The following is a 20,377-nucleotide window of genomic DNA, read 5'->3' on the forward strand; positions in this document are numbered from 1 at the left end:
CTGTGTAAAAAAAACTCCCAAGGAGGAGATTCCATCACACTTTGAGACAACAAATTAACATATTCCACTATCAAACAGTACTTACTCAGGAGGTTCTTCCTAATATTTAGATGGAATCTCTTTTTTTCTCCTGTAGTTTGAAGGATGGCTTTTGAAGGAGGCGAGATGGCCATCTGTCAGGGGTGCTTTGATTGTGCTTTTCCTGCATAGCAGGGAGTTGGACTGCCTAGCTATCTATTAAGTCAAAGTCAGGCAATTCAAGGCCATCCAGATTTTGCTGGACTAAAATTTCTATCAGTACTAGCTAGGTATGGTTAATGTTGAGTTATGGCAGTATATTCTGAAGGACCACATACACTGTATACCTACACTATGCCCTTATGTGATACATGAGAGAAAGAAAGTTTGGGAACATTTAGGTCACCCTGATTTCCATCAATATCTCTGAAATATGTTAGACAGCCAACAAAGGACAGAAACTGAAAGCTGGTTTGGTTGCTGTGAGTTTTCCAGGCTGTAGGACCATGTTCCAAAAGCATTCTCTCCTGGCATTTTACCCACATCTGGAGCCCCTGGTGGCGCAGTGGGTTAAACCCTTGTGCCGGCAGGACTGAAGACAGACAGGTCACAGGTTCGAATCCGGGGAGAGGCAGATGAGCTCCATCTATCAGCTCCAGCTCCTCATGTGGGGACATGAGAGAAGCCTCCCACAAGGATGATAAAACATCAAATCATCCGGGCATCCCCTGGGCAACGTCCTTGCAGACGGCCAATTATCTCACACCAGAAGCGACTTGCAGTTTCTCAGGTCGCTCCTGACACAGCCCACATCTATGGCATGCATCCTCACAGGTTATGCGGTCTCACAACCTCTGAGGATGCCTGTCATAGATGTCGGTGAAATGTCAGGAGAGAATGCTTTTGGAATATGGCCATACAACCCGGAAAACTCACAGCAACCCAGTGATTCCAGCCATGAAAGCCTTTGACAACACATTGAAAGCGGGTTGTTTTCCATACCATGATATGACTGATGACATGTGTCAGATCATCAAGGTAATACTCCTCAATTGCATGGGGTTTGCCTTCCACTTCAAACACATAGGCTGGGTACAATTTATCGCGAACCGGGATTGCAAAGTAGTCGGCAAACTCTTGACAGTTGATTGTCGCTGACATCAGAATGACCTGTCGAAAGAAAATTCAGAGGAACAAGTTGAGTAGATACTGAGCTTCAGCCGGCTTGCTGCAGAGTATCAACAGGAGATAGTTAGAGCCAAAGCGATGCCATCTCTACAAAAAAGTCCATCAGCTATCTTAGTTAGGTTCTTGACGCCCACTGGTGGTCCACAGACCACAGATTGGGCACTACTGATCTAGAAGATGTAAATCTGGAATTGCAATGTACAAAAAAAAAAAGCCACAGTGGACATTCTGATCAAAGGCCTATCTCAGTGGCTCTCAACTTGGGGGTCCCCAGATGTTTTTGGCCTTCAACTCCCAGAAATCCTAACAGCTGGTAAACTGGCTAGGATTTCTGGGAGTTGTAGGCCAAAACACCTGGGGACCCACAGATTGAGAACCACTGGCCTATCTAGTCCAATGTTGTGTTCCAAATGTAGTCAACCAGATATTCAGAGATATCCAATCAGGAGTGGTCACCTTCTGTGAGACAACAGCCTCCTTTCTCATGCTTGAGGAAAGCAGCACTGCAGGAGATGTGACCTAGAAGAGGCATGGGCAACTTTCAGCCCTCCGGGTGTTTTGGACTTCAACTCCCACAATTCCTAACAGCCTACAGGCTGTTAGGAATTGTGGGAGTTGAAGTCCAAAACACCTGGAGGGCTGAAGTTTGCCCATGCCTGGCCTAGAGGGAAGCACAAAATTTGAAGGAAGAGACGCATAACAGTATTTTCCCAACTTCACTATAATATTAGGAAAGAAGCAGGCTGTGGGAAAAAAGATGTAACATTTACATGGAATAAAGGATGAGGTAGTACGAAGGAAGTGCCTGTGAAATGCAAGTTTTAAACGAATTACAAAAATGAAGATGCATGTGAATAAACAAGTGTGTTTATGATTTGAATGCATGCACATGCTTCATATGCACACACAAAACCAAATGAAAACAAATGTTGACAATATTTTGTTTTCCACATTTCCACATCGTTTCAGTAAGAGCACAAATTGTTTATTCAGTGTGCAAATCAAGAACGAAAGCAGCTTGGGGCAAAATACTGTTGTTAAAAATTATGACTGTCCTTTGTTTATTAATATGAAATTAAATTAAATCAGTAAGAAGGTACAAATGGGAACTCCAGGTACATTAAAACCATCCTGAGCAAAATATTTGTGGATGACTTTTCATTGTACCTAATTTTTATGCAAACTGAATGCCCGAAAACCATATCCTCTACCCAGCCTCTTATTTTTCTTATTTCTCCACTGAGAATATGTGCACAATTTTACACAGCATACTAAACAATCAAATCCTTCATTTTTTTTAAAAAAAAATCTTAACCACAAAATTAATAATATCACAGTTAGAGTGCCACCATTTTAAGGACAGATGGATAGCTTTTAAAAGACCGTGTCTTCTTCGGGGACACCACTGAAAGTCTGCAGCTACCTCAGGGAACATTGTTAGTATCAGGGGAAACTGCATGTACAACTCTGATAGTGTTCCAGCTGGAACATCCTCCTCTGATGTGCCAAGAATTGCTTGAGGGCAATCCCAGCTGCGTCTCCTGGCTTCGAATAGGCTGTTTTCAGCTGTGATGTCCTTTTCGCAGAGGAATGAGTGACTGTTGGAAGCAGATGGCAGTGGCAAAAGGACCGAGAAGGGAAGTAGCGAGTGAGCTAGCATATTATTTTTAAGACAGTCAGATCTTTCATGATAGGGTTCTTCAGCATCCTGCTCACATGGAAATACTGAATTCAGAGAAATCTAATGGGCAAGAAGTGATCAACAGCCTTTCTACATGATTGCCCAATGATTAGAATGGTTTCCTAATTTTATTTTATGCTATGACCTGTTTGTAACATAGTGGGCAAACAAACATCCACTCAATGCACATATTCTTTCTGTGTCCAATATCTCAAGTTTTTCAGCAGTAGCTTTTAGTTTCTGCCAGCTCACTGCCTAGTTCTACTAACATTTGTACCCAGAAGCAATCTCCCATGAACCCATGGATGCTATACATTTCTGAATGCAACTCACAGAAGTTTCAGGAAACTAAGAATTACCCAAGATTCTCCTTAGCTACCTACCTTTGTAATAATCACAAAGAAGAGTGGTGGTAAATTCAGATACACAAATTACAACATTCCATTCAACTCTCCAAATAGTTGCCTACAAGCTGTGCTTGCATAACATAACACAAAGAGCTATGGACAAGGAATATTTTCCCCTCTTTTTTATTTTATTCCTGTCTTTTGTTTGTCAGCAGGATAGTAAACAGTAAGAGAGTATCCTTCAGGTCTCTTCTTTTGGTTCTTTTGGTTCATCTTCACATTTTGTGTGTCTTTTTGCTGAAATATGCTGTGCATTGCAATATATCTCATAGACATTACATTTCACCACCTCATTGCAGAAGTAGGTGCAGAAAGGGAAAAGCAACCCCCTCCCCATTTTAAGTCTCTCAGTTATGATAGTTCTACTATCATTTTGAGATCCTACAGGATTCTCAATATCACATGGCATACCTACCATATATACTCGAATATAAGCCAAGTTTTTCAGCGCTTTTTTAAGGCTGAAAAAGCCCCCCCCCCCCCCCCAAGCTTATATTTGAGTCAAGGTTCTTATTTTACTCTGTTATGATTTTTATTACATTTATTATTTTACTCTATGTCAGTGGTTCTCAACCTGGGGTCCCCAGATGTTTTGGCCTACAACTCCCAGAAATCCCAGCCAGTTTACCAGCTGTTAGGATTTCTGGGAGTTGAAGGCAAAAACATCTGGGGACCCCAGGTTGAGAACCACTGCTCTATGTATTATTAGTAATAGTATTAGTGTTAGTAGTATTATATTTGCATTATTTTATTCTATTATTATTTACATTTATTATTTTACTCTATTATTATTATTATTGCATTTCCATTATTTTACTCTATTATTATTTTTATTACATTTATTATTCCACTCTCTATTATTGAAAGGATACATAAGCACATTTTTAAAGCAAACCCAAGAATCTTATGGATTGGACTCTATTAAATGTTTTCTTCTTTGAAAACAAAAGGAAATGAAGTAAATATGGGAAGACAGAGAGATTAACTATGATTAATATTTAAAAGACTAATACCCCGGACAGGAAAAGATTAAAAAATCAACAAGATTTTATTTCCATCTTTTTTAAATATATATATATATATATATTTGTCATGTTTTTTACTCCTCCTTTTTATCCTATTCCCTTCAACCTCTTCACTATTACCCCCATTTGTAGGGAAACCCCTTTACCCTTTTCACCCCAGATAGATTTTTTCCCCACACACCAGATACTCCTATACCCTCCTAAAAAAAAAAAAATTCTTCCCCCACAAATTCAATAAAAAATATATTTAATAAGCGCATTTACAATGCAGATGGTTAGAATAGTGGTTTAATCAGAATTGAACAGTCTTGTCTTAAATTACAGTTTTATGTAAATATTCAAAAACATTTAATCTATTGATGCCTCAATTAATGTAACTTTATTGGTATCTATTTTTATTTTGAAATTTACCAGTAAGTAGCTGCTGCATTTCCCACCCTCAGCTTATACTCGAGTCAATATGTTTTCCCTTCTTTTTTGTGGCAAAATATGGTGCTTCAGTTTTTATTCAGGTCGGCTTATACTCAAGTTTATATAGTACTTTCTGAAAGCCATCACAGTTGCTAATGTCAGGATATTGGGGATAACTCATATAAACCTGAATTATGGTAAACTGATCTCATATTTTTTCATAAATATGGACTAGGAGTTTATGGTTCTATCAATGCGTTTGTGGACTGAGTATTGTTTTAATGACTAATGATAATTTGGTTATAATTAACTGCTATTGTTTTAACTCTGTATGTATTTATGGTTTTATACTGTGTTATTGATTGTGGCATTGAATTGTGTTATTGATTGTGGCATTGAATTGCTGCCTTTGTTAGCCGCACTGATTCCCCCCTCGGGGGTTGAGAAGGGCGAGGTAAAAATGCTGTAAATAAAATAAATTAAATAATAGGAGTTCACAATTACCTTCACGAACCGTGAATTGGTGCGCAGGAGTTTACGGACAACCAGCAGTAAGAAATCCATTTCTTCAGTACGCTCGTGTACCTATAAATAATCAACAAATCGTATGACTCAGCACAAAGTGAGTTTGCTGTAATTCACATTTTGTGTTCTGATATCCACATTCCTGATTTCCTAACCCCTTCCATGGAAAGTCCCTAACCTACCCTCTTCGGGGCTAGCAGTAGAAGATTCAAAGCAAGATTTTCAAACAGAATTAGAGGACTCCTTGCAAATTCTTGTTATAACCCAATCGCGCTAAGGAATAGAGCAAATGTAATATTCTGCCATGGTTGGATCTGGAAATTTCAAAGTGGATTCAGAGATTGTGATAATATTCTGACTCTGTGCTGGTCTAAACCTGACCTTGTTGTGGCATGTGACAAATGTGAGAGGAAGCCACAGGGAGGAAGGAGCAAGCTTGTTTTCTGCTTCCCTGGAGACTAGGACGCGAAACAATGGCTTCAAACTACAAGAGAGGAGATTCCATCTGAACATGAGGAAGAACTTCCTGTGAGAGCCGTTCAGCAGTGGAACTCTCTGCCCCGGAGTGTGGTGGAGGCTCCTTCTTTGGAAGCTTTTAAACAGAGGCTGGATGGCCATCTGTCAGGGGTGATTTGAATGCAATATTCCTACTTCTTGGGAAGGGGTTGGACTGGATGGCCCATGAGGTCTCTTCCAACTCTTTGATTCTATGATTCTATGGTAGCTGCCATAGATAGGCCAAGCAGAAGCTGAATTGTGTGCTGTGCTGAAAGCAATTTAGAAGAGCTTAGGGAACTTTTTAAAATGGAAAGTGTGAAAAGATACAAAGGAGAAAGAAAGGAAAAAGAGAATCCAGAGAAAAAGACTCAAGCACTAGAAGGGACTGCTCAATGGAGGAGAACACCAGAAGAGTTGGTCTGCTAGTGGGCAAAGAGAAATTTAGGGAAGAGAAACTTGGTGCGCTGGAGTATGCGTGATGGGTGATAAGGTGCAGTCAACTCAAAAAAATTCTAAGAGTCACACCCCCACGTTGGCTTTTTATGACAAGGCTACGCACCAAGAAATAAACCAAGCCCAATAATAATAATAATAATAATAATAATAATAATAATAATAATTAATAATAATAGTCTTTATTTCTATACCGCCCTATCTCCCCGAGGGGACTCAGGGCGGTTTACAATAGAATATTGGCAAACATTCAATGCCGGCATAACATAACAAACAAATCAAATCATAAACAATAAAATGAACAACATCAGGTGTACTTATAGAACAACTCAAAAATAACAAACTTAGATATTCAAATATATAAATCAAGAGATACTGGTGCCCTGAGGAATGAAATTGTAATGTTGGTAAAGTGATGCAGACATCTGAATGGTACACTAGTAAAAAGTAAAGATTTACCGTACCATAGAAGTGGTACCTATTGATCTACTCACACTTGCTCACCCTGCAAGTATTCCTTGCCAAAGAAAACCCTATGAAATTGATGGTGTCACAGTAAGTTGACAAGCAGGTGTCCATATTGCAAAGGGATTGTATAGTATCTATATCCATTGAAAGCCAGTGAGCATGTTATTCCAAAACAATTCTAGTTCTCAATATTTGAACATGCATTAAGTGTCTAAGAAAAACATTTCCACATCAAAGGAATCAACTTAAATGCTGGAGTAATGTCATCTTTCAAAAATAGTCTTCATTTCAATGTGTCTCTTCAGAAGTAAAAGTTCTCTCAATGTACTGCAGCTTTTTGAACTAGATCTTGACCATTGCCTATGTTAGTTGAGAAATTTTGCAAACTTTAATCCACAAAACAGTTTCCCCCAACCAAGCTCCAGTTAATTCAGAAAATTCCCCTATAAGTTGCTAAAGGACTGCAGTCTTTTCTCATCCTCATACTTACCTCATCTATGAAGATGTGGGTGAACTCTGAAAGAGTTTTGGCTCCGACAAGTTTCTGAAGGAGAATGCCAGTCGTTGCATACATCAGTCTGGTCTTTTCTGATGCAACCTTTTCTAACCCAACCTGCAAACATAATCAAACAAGTCATATCTATCACTCTTTCCTCTTGCTCTTGGGAAGGATCCAGAACCCTTATCCTCTTCCAGCTTCTGTAGAAGCTGGACTCAGCATTTTCAGTAGTCCCTTGCCTCCCCCTACCTCTTGAGGATTTTTTTGGCTTTAATTTGCAATCGTATGCTGTATCCCCAATTTCAGGAGGCGGTAGCATAGGATTGCAAGAAATCAAATCCGCAAGTGAGAAACCTGCAGATGTGGAGGTCCGACTTTACTTCCTTGCACGTCACCCTCCTAATATGGAGTCATCAGGCATTTGGAAGGAACATAAATACATATATACAAGTTGCCCTGAGTCCAATTATTGGGGAAATGATCTATATAAATAAAAACGTAATTCTCAATATGCCCAAATGTGGAGTCTGGGGGAAATAGAATCTTGACATTTGGGAGTTGTGGTTGCTGGGATTTGTAGTTCACCTACAATCACAGAGCATTTTGAACCCTACCAACGATAGAATTGGGCCAAACCTCCCACATAGAACTCCCATGACCTCCAGAGTGGGCCACAGCAACACGGGGCAGGGGGCGGCTAGTAGGATATAAATGAATTAATTAAATAAGCAAACCATATTTCCCCTTTCTACACGAAGACATGCTCCCATTTTGTTAGAGGTACCTGGTAGCCCACGCGTTCACCCAGTGGCCATGACCGTTGCTTACTGATCCACCTCGCAATGCTGCTGGCCCCAATCTTCCTAGGCTGTGTAACAATGATGTTGCAGTAAGTAGAGTGCTGCTCAAAGTGGTCCAGGACATACTGCGGAAGCTGAGTACTCTTCCCACTCCCAGTAGATCCACGTATAATGACCACTGAGTTGTTCTCTATCAAGGAAACTAGCTGTGTAAAACATAATTTTACAACAATCACTAACTGATACTGGAGGTATGCTGTAAAGATCTTTAAAAATGCATTTTGTACATTTTGCTACATTTGATATTTACTCTTAAACATTCTAAAATTCAACCCATGTTCAAAGTGATGGCTTGTTTGGCTGTTTCAGTATTTTTAAAAAGGAAAGATGGAAAAAGGAGTCTTGTGGCACCTTTTAATACTATCCAATTTTATTCCTATTGCTTCTCCTTTTGAAGAAGTGGGCTACAGTCACAGAATCACAGAAGAAGAGACCCTATGGGCTATCTAGTCCTATCCCCTGCCATGGAGGAAAAGGACCATCAAAGCATCCCCAACAGAGAGCCATCCAGTCTGTGTTTAAAAGCCTCCAAAGAAGGTGACTCCACCGACTCCGAGGCAGAGATTACCACTGCTGAATAGCTATTACAGCAGTGTTTCTCAACCTTCCTAATGCCACAACCCCTTAATACTGTTCCTCATGTTGTGGTGACCCCCAACCATAAAATTATTTTCGTTGTTACTACATAACTTTCATTTTGCTACTGTTATGAACTGTAATGTAACTAGCTGATATGCAGAATGTATTTTCATTCACCCACAATCATAAATATGAATACAAAACTTTAAAAGGCCATACATCTAGTCTATGACATTGCAAACAAGATGCTAGCCAATGTGTTTCTTATAAAGAAACAAAAAACCTTTTCCAAATTTCATTTTAATAAGATTTCACACCTTAACTGAAATCAGCCCAGAAAAAGCTTAAGGAGTATGAAGAAGACTGCAAATTTTATGACGCCAACATTTCACAACTGACAGCCAATGTCATTTACCTGTTCCTTGTATCCTGATATCGGCAAATCTGGATACCTGTAATTGCTAACAGGTACACATGTCACAGGGCTGGCTTCAGGTTGAGATGGAGCTGAAGTTTCTTAACAAACAAAAACATAACATAAAAGCAAATTAGTCAAGAGTTGCATGAGACATCAAAATCCAAGATCCCAGAGAACATTAACAGAAAATAGTCAACGCATCATAACGCAACAATATAAGGAGGCAAATATTGAGATTTCTACTGAATACAAGGATCTGGATTCAAGTCCACCTATCAACAGAATTCATCCAGTGTTCTCATTTGAATTCTCTTGTTCCCATCACTTCTACAGAGTCATCAGAGTTGGTGCTATCCTTGAATACTACTACTACTCCACATATTATCTGCTTCTCTCTTTTATCTTGTCTGAGTTTTTAATTAGTTTTAATTAGTTGTTTTAATAATTACGTGTAGCCCACCCATTGCCTTTATGTCTGTGTCTATTGAAATTTTTATATTGGTATGTGTTCATATGTTTTATGTAATTATGATGTTGTTTATTGTTTGCATTTTTGGTTCTTTTTATTGTAATTTGTTGTTCGGGCCTGGCCCCATGTAAGCCGCTCCGAGTCCCCATAGGGGAGATGGTGGCAGGATACAAATAAAGTTGATTATTATTATTATTATTATTATTATTATTATACAATAAAAAGGATGAGCCTCACTTCAGACAGAAAAATGTTTTCAGCTGACACTGGAAAGAATACTTGTTCCTCTTTAGATATGACCCTGGCATTTCTAGTTAAATTAGGAGTGGGGAAATGTGACCTATGAGCTACACATGGTCCTTGAACCTGATTCCTTAAAGGCAACTTAACTTTTTGAATTATCCCTTAGCCAGAATTCCAAAACCCAGAGTAGTCCAAAATTGTCCACACAGGTAGCTGAGATACCAATAGGTTTACATTCTGATAGTTCAATACATCCAAACTTGTTTCATGCACAATATTACTTTAAAAATCAAAGTTTACTTTTTGATTTTTTTTTCTGAGTATTTTCAAGCCATGGTTTGGACAACCCATGGATTGCAAAGATCTGATTGCATTTGATTGGCTTAAACAAGGATTTTGAAATTTTAATTTATCTAATATGGTTATGAATTGGTATTCCACCTAATACATATGGAAGGTGATAAACTATCTAAATAAAAATACAACTACACACACACGTTCAAATCTATACAAATAAAAATGTAATGTTCGTTTGTGGGATTGACATAACTCAAAAACCACTGGACGAATGGACACCAAATTTGGACACAATACGCCTATCAGGTTAACGAGAGACAATCACTTATAAAAACACTGAAAAACAGCAGAAGAGACTTAAAAAGCCAAAAAATAAAAATACATTACAACGCATGTGCAAAACCACATATATACACACACAAAACACATACACAGACTAGGCCACAGCAATGCGTGGCAGGGGATGGCTAGCACTGTAATATTAAACGAGTACAAAAACAGATAACATTTAATGAGAGCGGCATTCATTATTTCTAAAATGTTGACAAAAGAAAACTGTGTCCCCCACTTACCTGATTATCAAACTAGGTAATACATTTAATGTGATTTCTGCAATGGTACATCCCCAAGTAGAATTTGCAGCAGCACAAAATTTTCTTTACTTATAGATCTTGCATTTAACATGCTTTAATATAACTGATCATTGGTAGGTAATAAAAGTTTAATTAATAATAATAACTTTATTCTTGTATCCTGCCACCATCTCCCCGAAGGGACTCGGGGCGGCTTACACAAGGGACAAAGTGCCTAAAAACAGAACATAAAATAAAGTACAAAATAAAATACAATGGAATAAAACATACAGACATATGAAACAACAACTTAAGATTCAATTAAAATAGTGCTCATCAACCAATGGCGGTAAGCTACCGTAAGCATGGCCAGGATGTAAACAATAGGACAAAGGAATCGGTTAAGTGCAGAGCTATAACCATGGAACAAGGGCATGGGATGAAGTGAAGGCTGCATAACTACTGCGTAAAACAACTAGGGACTAGGCGTTCTCAAAAGTTTGTTTGAAAGTCAGGTCTTCAGGTCTCTACGGAAGAAGGACAGTGTGGGGGCCAGCCTAATCTCCGAGGGAAGGGCATTTCAAAGTCAGGAGGCCACCACCGAGAAGGCCCTCTCCCTCCTCCCCATCAACCGTGCTTGTGACAGTGGTAGGACCGAGAGGAGGGCCTCTCCAGCAGATGTCTGATTGCAATCTGGGGAAACCCTATAGTAAGAAGATTTACGGTTTTATTGGTTTAATTATGGAAGTTGTAAACACCTCTTTCTAAACTATCTTGAGAGAGGACTATTTTGAAGACAATTCTGTCAGGAGTCCCTAATAATTAACTTAGTCTCTTCCAGCCACAAAGATCCCAGACAGAAGGGGTCGGAGAAAGGCCTCCTGCCAAAACTGATAATGCTGAGCTGACTTTAAGAAAGACCCTGTCAAAAAAATTCTGAAAAGGAGTCAGAGCAAGAGAGAGAGAGAAAGAGAAGATACAAAAGAAAGCAAGCAATGCACAAATAAACCCAGAAAACAGAAAGATTTAAAACATTTGGAAAGCCTGGAGAAATAAGACCTTTGGGAGGAACTAAAGGAGTCTCATGACTATTGTTAAGGGTGGTCAACACAAATGAGACTCCAATCTTTCCTCACTAACAGCCATCAATACTGTGAGCACAGTGGTTCCTTGCTATGGATACCGAGATGCTTATCTCTCATCATCCCTGACTACTGGTCATACTGGCTGCATGTGATGGGAATTGTAGTCCAAATAGTTCTGGAGATCACCAAGCTGAAGGGGGGAAAAGAGTAAGATGCATATCGAGTGTGAAAAAATATAAAAGACTGAATGTAGTTCTTGCAGTGAAAAGATATCCCTGGGTAAAGGTATTCTATTGTTGTTCTTGTTGTTGGTGCTGCTGTCATTCCATCATATCCATAGATTTTGCAACCACGGATTTAATCATCTGCAGCTTGAAAATGTTTTAAACATTTGTCAATTTTATATAAGGGACACCCTTTTACTATTCTATTGTTATAATGTGACTTATTCATCCACAGATGTTGTTATCTATGAGAGGTGCTGGAACCAAATGCTAGCACCATGGTTCTCAACCTGTGGGTCCCCAGTTGTTTTGACCTACAACTCCCAGAAATCCCAGCCAGTTTGCCAGCTGTTAGGATTTCTGAGAGTTGAAGACCAAAACATCTGGGAATCCATAGGCTGAGAATCACTGCGATATCAAAGACTGTCTGCATACAGACTAGTGGTTCCCAATCTGTGATTCATGGACCACTAGTTGTCCACAAGAAATAAAATATGGTCCACGACCTCACTGTAACTACACCGTTGCAACAAGCATGACTGGTCTCATGAAATCTTCTTATAGTGCCAAGGATTATTAAATATGGTTTTCTGTGGGCAAGCAGATGGTGAATACTGGATGGATAATGTTCTGTATCAGAAACTAGAGCTGATGTGGTCTATCCAATGCAATTTTCTGAATCCGCACTCCAAATAACCAGTCAGAATCTAAAGTTGACCAAAAATTAATTCGTAACCCTTTTGGTACTAATGCTGGAGAGAGGTCTCTGGTCAAAGTGGTCCCTGGTCAAAAAAAGGTTGGGAACCACTGATGTAGACCAATTACATCCCTGATCTCCATATCCACTGCTCTTTATAAGACTCTATTTTGAATCCCAAAGTTCTTTTTTGGGGGGGGGGGCAGGAAGAAGTAATAAGTTTTGCTGTCTTTACACTATACTTTTGTCCTTCCAATGAAGAATATGAAAATCTATGTTTAGGAAAGAAAATCAATAGACACAGGAAAACATACACAACTGCTAATTGACTTTTCTTAAGATGGAAAATTTTGTTAACATAGTTTTGATTGTATTCCCTGTAGTAATCTACGGATGTGAGAGCTGGTCCTTAGGGAAGGCTGAGTGAAGGAAGATAGATGCTTTTGAGCTGTGGTGCTGGAGGAAAGTTCTGAGAGTGCCTTGGACTGCGAGAAGATCCAACCAGTCCATCCTCCAGGAAATAAAGCCCGACTGCTCATTGGAGGGAAGGAGACTAGAGACAAAGTTGAAGTACTTTGGCCACATCATGAGGAGACAGCAAAGCCTAGAGAAGACAATTATGCTGGGGAAAGTGGAAGGCAAAAGGAAGAGGGGCCGACCAAGGGCAAGATGGATGGATGGCATCCTTGAAGTGACTGGACTGACCTTGAAGGAGCTGGGGGTGGTGACGGCCGACAGGGAGCGCTGGCGTGGGCTGGTCCATGAGGTCACAAAGAGTCGGAGACGACTGAACGAATGAACAAAGTTTTGATGAATTTGGGGGTGCAGTTCAGAATCAAATAACTGCTGTCCATTCCCAGTTCTGTAAATAATCTTGGATTAATGTATTGTCGAAGGCTTTCATGGCCGGAACCACTGGGTTGTTGTAGGCTTTTCGGGCCGTGTGGCCATGTTCTAGAAGCATTCTCTCCTGATGTTTCGCCTGCATCTACGGCTGGCATCCACCTCTGAGGATGCCTGCCATAGATGCAGGCGAAACGTCAGGAGACAATGCTTCTAGAACATGGGCATACAACTCGAAAAACCTACAACAACCCATCTTGGATTACTTCCACAAATCATGTTGCTTCATTAATCGACCGTAATCTTCCCACCAAAGCAGCTTCTTTACAAAAAAAGACAGGCGAAAACGTCAGGAGAAATACCTCTAGAACATGGCCATATAGCCCAAAAAAACCCACAAGAACTGAGTGATTCCAGCCATGAAAGCCTTCGACAATACACCCTGCCTTTTGCTTACTACCATTTATGCAATGCTATAAATAATCTAAATCCACTTCTCTTCAATATATCGTTTTTATCCCTCACCTACCCACATGATTTTCATCCCCCATTACTTTCAATGGGTAAATTTAATTGGATTTCTACAAGTTGCTGTACTTGCATTATTTGTGGTTTTGTGAAGGACCTGGATTTCCTGGTGGCAAAACTTGGACACTTTGTAAGCAAAGACACATAAAAAATACAAATCCCTTTGCCCTTGCTGATACAGCGCTTCAATTACAGCCAAACACAAATAGGATTTGACAGATGAAACGGCAGCAGATTTCGCCAGATATTTTTACAGTACCTCTCACCCACATAGCTTTCTGCAAGACACTCTCCATTCCCCAGTTTTCCTCTGCACGGCATCCACAGTAGTGGGCAGAAAATAACTCCCATCATCCTTAACTAACATGAATGATGGGGATTATGGGAGTCACTGTTTGGTTGTCAACTACAAGAAGCCTTATTTAAACTGTGAGCTTCTCTGAACTGAGGTCATGACTTATTAGTTATTGTTATAACCCAATGGTTCTTATAATAACCAATGTAGGGGTCATATTTGCATTATATTTATGCTCATAGACTACAACTGTCCTTTTTTTCTTGGAAACATGCTGTGACTGTTATCAGTCAATGAATCGTGACTTTGAGTAGCAGTGCTGTAACTTATTCCTGATCATCAGCCAATAAGTTTCTGGTCCCAATTCAAGGTGCAGGTTCTGACCCTCAAAGGCCTGAACGGTTCAGCCCCCACTTATCTTCGGGACCGCATCTCCCCCTATGAACCAGCGCTTGCTCTAAGATCTGCCAGGGGAGGCCCTCCTCTCGCTCCCACCACCATCATATGCACGGCTGGTGGAGACAAGGGAGAGGACCTTCTCGGTGGTGGCCCTCCAACTTTGGAACACCCTCCCCAGCAAGATTAGGCAAGCCCCTACTTTGTCCTCCTTTCGTAAGGATCTGAAAACTGGATGTTCCAACAAGCATTTGTGAATGACTAGTCCCTACTTAAAAATGCCCAGTCCCTAGTTTGCCAGATAGTACTCTGTTCCCTGCACTTGTTCCAATCCCCCGGCCCTATAATACACTGTTTTGCACTATCCCATGCCCAGTCCTTTTCATAGCCTGATTGCGCCAATCTTAGTATTTCTGGTTGTTGGTTTTTTGTTGTGCATTGTTTGAGCAAGTCTTAATGCTGTTGTTTTATATCCTTATAGTTTACTTAATTGTGTCTTTATCAAGTTGTTATGCTTTGCTATGTTTTATTTTAATTGTGTTTTTTGTTTTGATTGTTTTGCTTTGATCTTTTGTGGAAATTTTGTTCCATGTGCAAGCCGCCCCAAGTCCCTTCGGGGAGATGGAGGCGGGGTATAGAAATAAAGTTATTATTATTATTTTACTGACACAAAAACACAGTATGTCACAGCAAACAAGATATATATGCTGGATTTCATATCACAAAATCAAAAGTCAAACACTTCCCAAGCATCTAGGACTGTGTGATTTATTACTATTATTATTGTTGTTGTTATTATTATTATTATTATTATTGACACAAAGGCACAGTATGTCACAGCAAACGAGATCTATATGCTGGATTTCGTATCACAAAATCACAAGTTGAACATTTCCCAAGCATCTAGGACTCTGTGATGTATTTTCGAATGATGCATGCAGATCCAAGTAAGGTGGTCTTTTGCAATTGACAGATCGTGATTTTGTCGATGTTCATTGTTTCCAAATGCCGGCTGAGACCTTTTGGCATGGCACCCAGTGTGCCGATGACCACTGGGACCACCTGTACTGGTTTATGCCAGAGTCTTTGCAGTTCGATTTTGAGGTCTTGATAGCGGCTGAGTTTTACCTGTTGTTTTTCCTCAATGCAGCTGTTACCTGCTATGGCAACATCAATAATCCAGACTTTTTTCTTCAATCGTGAAGTCTGGTGTATTGTGTTCCAAAACTTTGTCAGTCTGGATTCGAAAGTCCCACAGTATTTTTGCATGTTCGTTTTCCACGACCTTTGCGGGTTTATGATCCCACCAATTCTTTGCTGCTGGCAGGTGATACTTGTGACATAAGTTCCAGTGAATCATCTGGGCCACAGAGTTGTGTCTTGTAGTCCGTCTGTGCGATTTTCTTGCAACAGCTGAGGAGATGATCCATGGTTTCATCAGCTTCCTTGCACATCCGCTGATTTTTCAATCCTGGCCTTAATTGCATTGGTTCTGATGGCTTGCTCCTGGGCTGCAAGAATCAGGCCTTCTGTCTCCTTCTTCAGGGTTCCATTTATGAGCCATAACCAGGTCTTCTCCTTGTCAACTTTTCCTTGAATTTTCTCAAGGAACTGCCCATATAAGGCTTTGTTGTGCCAGCTGTCAGCTCTGGTTTGGAGTGCAAACTCCAAACCAGCTCTGGTTTGGAGTGCAGACTCTTTGTCTGCTGTGCATTATTATTATTATTATTATTATTATTATTATTATTATTATCATCATTATTTTCAAGACAAAAGGCTACACAAAACACAAGACAAAGAAGGAGCATAGAGTTAAGGTGGTGGTTCTCAACCTGTGGGTCCCCAGATGTTTTGGCCTTCAACTCCCAGAAATCCTAACAGCTGGTAAACTGGCTGAGATTCCTGGGAGTTGTAGACCAAAATATCTGGGGATCCACAAGTTGAGAACCACTGAGTTGGGGGGAAAAAGACTGCAATGTACATTTGACCTATACTATATCAGTTAATTATTCAAAAATTGATGTTGAAGATATCCTATGTGAGTGTTATAGCCTACGTGACTGTTACTTGGCAGAGATCCTGGTATGTACACAATTTTGGAATTAATTTTATATTCAAGAATATGAACTCTGTATCCTAAGATTCTGCATCAACAGATTCCATCATCCACAGCTTGAAAATACTTTCAGAAACTGGGCTTATAATCCTATAGAGTTCTATCCCACTAAATTTCCAACTTTTGCTTTAATCGGATACTTGGAATAATCTTCATAAATAATCTTATTGGTGTGTGTATATATTTGCCTTCAAGTTGCCAGCTGACTTATGGTGACCCCAAGAATTTCACAGGGTTTTCTTAGGCAAGAAATACTCAAGAGGTGTTTTTGCCAGTTCCTTCCTCTGAAATATAGCCTGCAGCACCTGCTACTCATTGGCAGTCTCCCATCCAAGTATTGACTAGGGCTGACCCAGCTTCCAAGAAAAGATGGGATCCCGTGCCTTTAAGGTATTTAGATACTTCACAAGTATTATGTCATCCACATGAGATGAAGATAACAATTTACTCAAATGTCCAGCTTTCATCTTAAACATGCTGAAGAATTAATGACCTTCTCATCTCAGCATACTCTTGAATAATTCTGTAAGTCCTTAATTAACCCAAATAATGAATTTAACCAGACTGGGAAAATGTGGTCCAACAAACGTATGCCATTATTTGAAGTGGCTTGGAATAATATGGTAGTTTCCTGGTTGAGAAGTCTCAGGAAACCATCTTCAATCTGAGACTTTCTAGCTTATAGCAGCGGGAACAAAGGGGAGAGAGGAACAAGCAACATGAGGATGGAGCACTTGGGCAAACTTCAACTTATTAATAAAACCAGGATGTACCATTATATTAATTATTATATTAGTGGCAGGATTAGTGATATAATACACAGTACGTTCTCTCACAGCTTCTCTCTCTCTCTTTCATTTTGGTGACATTAAGCACTTCAATCAGGGTTTTGGGGGGAGGGTTGAGGGGGGTGGTTTGGTTTGGTTTGGTTTGTAATAAACTCAAAAAATAGAAAAAGACAAATTCAACATAATATATAATTTATTTTGATCCCACATTTTGGACTCCACAACTCATCGCAGCCCACCATTAACACAACAGACTTTTTGACATGAAAGGATATTGTAATGTCCAAAGGGGGACAATCAAAATGGTCAAAGGTCTGGAAGCCAAGTCTTAAGAAGAGCAGCTTAGGAAGTTGGGTATGCTTAGCTTGGATGTTGCAGCATATGTTACCCGTTCATTCTAGTGCAGCAGGCAAGGAAGAGAATGGAGACAGCAGATTGATTTCCAGGCCTTTACTATTTTGCAAAAAAGGGTGAACAGCTTTCAAAGGACTGTCACACCCTCATGTTTCAATTACACCGGTATATATGGTACAATTAGTGCTAATAAAATCAACTTTGGTCAAAGTGGTCAAAGGTCTGGAAGCCAAGTCTTAAGAAGAGCACCTTAGGAAGCTGGGTATGCTTAGCTTGGAGAAGATGAGATTAAGAAGGTACATGGTTTGAATATTTGAAAGGGTGCCGTATTGAAGATGAAACCAGCTGCTCCAGAGACTAGGGATGTATCTATATCAGTGGTTCCCAACTTGTTTTTGATCAGGGACCACTTCAACAGGGACCACTTTGACCAGAGACCACTCTCCAACATTAGCACCAAAAGGGTTACGAATCAGTTTTTGGTCAACTCTAGATTCGGTTTGGTTATTTGGGATGCTGATTCAGAAAACTGCATTGGATAGACCACAGTGGGTCTAGTTTCTGATTCAGAACATATGCCATCCAGTAATCGCCATCTTCTCGCCCACAGAAAACCATATTTAATCATCTAGAGCTGATGTGGTAATAGTATTATTATTATTTATTTAAAACTTTTATATCCCGATCTTCTCACCTCCGTAGAGGGACTCAGACCGGCTTACAGCAAGAATTCAATGCTACTAATACAAGTTAAAACATCATACAACAATACAAGATTAAAATACATATAGCTAAAATACATATATACCAAATCACCAAGATAAAATCATGTTCAATTCAGTCCGCATATGTGGTCACTCACCTTGGGCTGTAACCAGTCTCAGCCATTATTCTGGGAATGCTTCATTCCATAACCTCCTGAAGGACAAGAGGGAGGGGGCAGATCTAATCTCGCTCGGGAGAGAATTCCATAGCCGAGGGGCCACCAAAGAGAAGGCCCTGTCTCTCGTTCCCACCAAACGCGCTTGCAAAGGTGGTGGGACCGAGAGCAGGGCCTCTCCGGAAGATCTTAACATCCTTGATGGTTCATAGGGGAGAATACGTTCGGACAGGTAAACCGGGCTTTCATGGGCAGTCAACCTCTCTTTCGTGGGTAGTCAACCTCTCTCCTCCTGACATCCCCATTGCCTCGGCACTATAAGAGGGTTTTGCAAGACCAGTCGCTCTTGTTGCTGCGTTTTTTCGAGACAACAGTGTAGTAATGGTGGGGCCACTGAGCATATTTTCATTCTTGCGGACCCCTTGTGGGGCCACGGACCACAGGTTGGGAACCACTGTAGAATAAATGAAGTTTGACACTGTTTGAACTATCATGGATCAATGCTATGGAATCACAGAAGCTGTAGTCTGGTAAAGCGCCAGCAGTCTTTGACAGAGAAAGCTAAAAATCTAGTCAAGTTATAGCTTCTATGATTCCATAGAAGAGCCGTGGCACTTAAAGTGGTGTCAAGCTGCATTAATTCTAAAGTGTAGATGCACCCTAGAACACAGAGCAATGGTTTCAAACTACAGAGAAATATATTCCCTCTAAATATTAGGAAGAACTTCCTAATGGTAAGAGTTGCTCAACAGCAGAATACTCTGCCTTGGTGAAGCCTCCATCCTTAGAAAGTTTTAAACAGAAGCTGAACAGCCATCTGTCAGGAAAACTTTGATTTGCAAAGGGTTGGATAGGATGGCCTTGGTGGTTTCATCCAACTCTACATCTCCACGCTGTTCTGTTTAACATAAAGTCTATCATTAAGCAGATTATTCAAATGAGGCAGCAATTATGTAACATCGGGATTTATTTTTTAAAAGAGATAATACCCATGAAGTCTTGAAGAATGTTTTATATATATATATATATGCTATTTTGTATTAGCAATTAACCAATTCAGAATGTAGTGAATTGCATTTTAATATGTGTAAGCTTTGGCTTGCCTGTGCTGTCGTTGAGAATTAACAATCAAGCAACTTTTAAAAAAAAATACTGCTTTCTGGCCAGGTTTCTTCTAAATATATTCCTTGGAAAGATTCATGTACACCGTCGCATTCTGTCAAAACACTACAATGCTGGCTGGCTACCCACCCTCTGGCAAATTCATAGATGTCAGTATGGAAACATCAACAGCTCTGTGAGATCTGACCAAGGCTAGAGGAGATTTCAAAGAGCTAGGAGAAAATGTTTATGGCAGCATTGGAAAAATCCCAGAAGCTTCATTGTCTGGTGCCTAGGAGTCTGTTGGTAACACCTAGGGATCCTAGGATACCTAGAATTTAATTTATTTACTTGTTTATTTCACCCAACCCCAAGTAACATTAGAAAGAGAAAACCCAGGACTGGTTGTAAGAAGGTTAAATCCAACATCTAGGAATTTAAAGTGTTTTTTTAAGGGCT

The 20,377-nt window shown here is 40.0% G+C and overlaps 1 protein-coding gene across 1 annotated transcript in view; it reads right to left on the reverse strand.

The window, feature by feature from the left end:
- TDRD9 (tudor domain containing 9) overlaps positions 1 to 20,377 on the reverse strand; it is a 144,793-nt gene that overhangs the window by 81,411 nt on the left and 43,005 nt on the right. The window contains exons 3-7 of the mRNA XM_067463023.1: positions 9,028 to 9,128; positions 7,958 to 8,179; positions 7,165 to 7,287; positions 5,235 to 5,315; positions 1,021 to 1,188 (exon numbers count right to left, since the gene is read on the reverse strand). Coding sequence (XP_067319124.1) covers positions 1,021 to 1,188; positions 5,235 to 5,315; positions 7,165 to 7,287; positions 7,958 to 8,179; positions 9,028 to 9,128 — 695 coding nt within the window. The remainder of the gene's footprint in view (positions 1 to 1,020; positions 1,189 to 5,234; positions 5,316 to 7,164; positions 7,288 to 7,957; positions 8,180 to 9,027; positions 9,129 to 20,377) is intronic.

The sequence above is a fragment of the Anolis sagrei genome, chromosome 1 (assembly GCF_037176765.1).
Source record: "Anolis sagrei isolate rAnoSag1 chromosome 1, rAnoSag1.mat, whole genome shotgun sequence".
NCBI lineage: Eukaryota > Metazoa > Chordata > Lepidosauria > Squamata > Dactyloidae > Anolis > Anolis sagrei.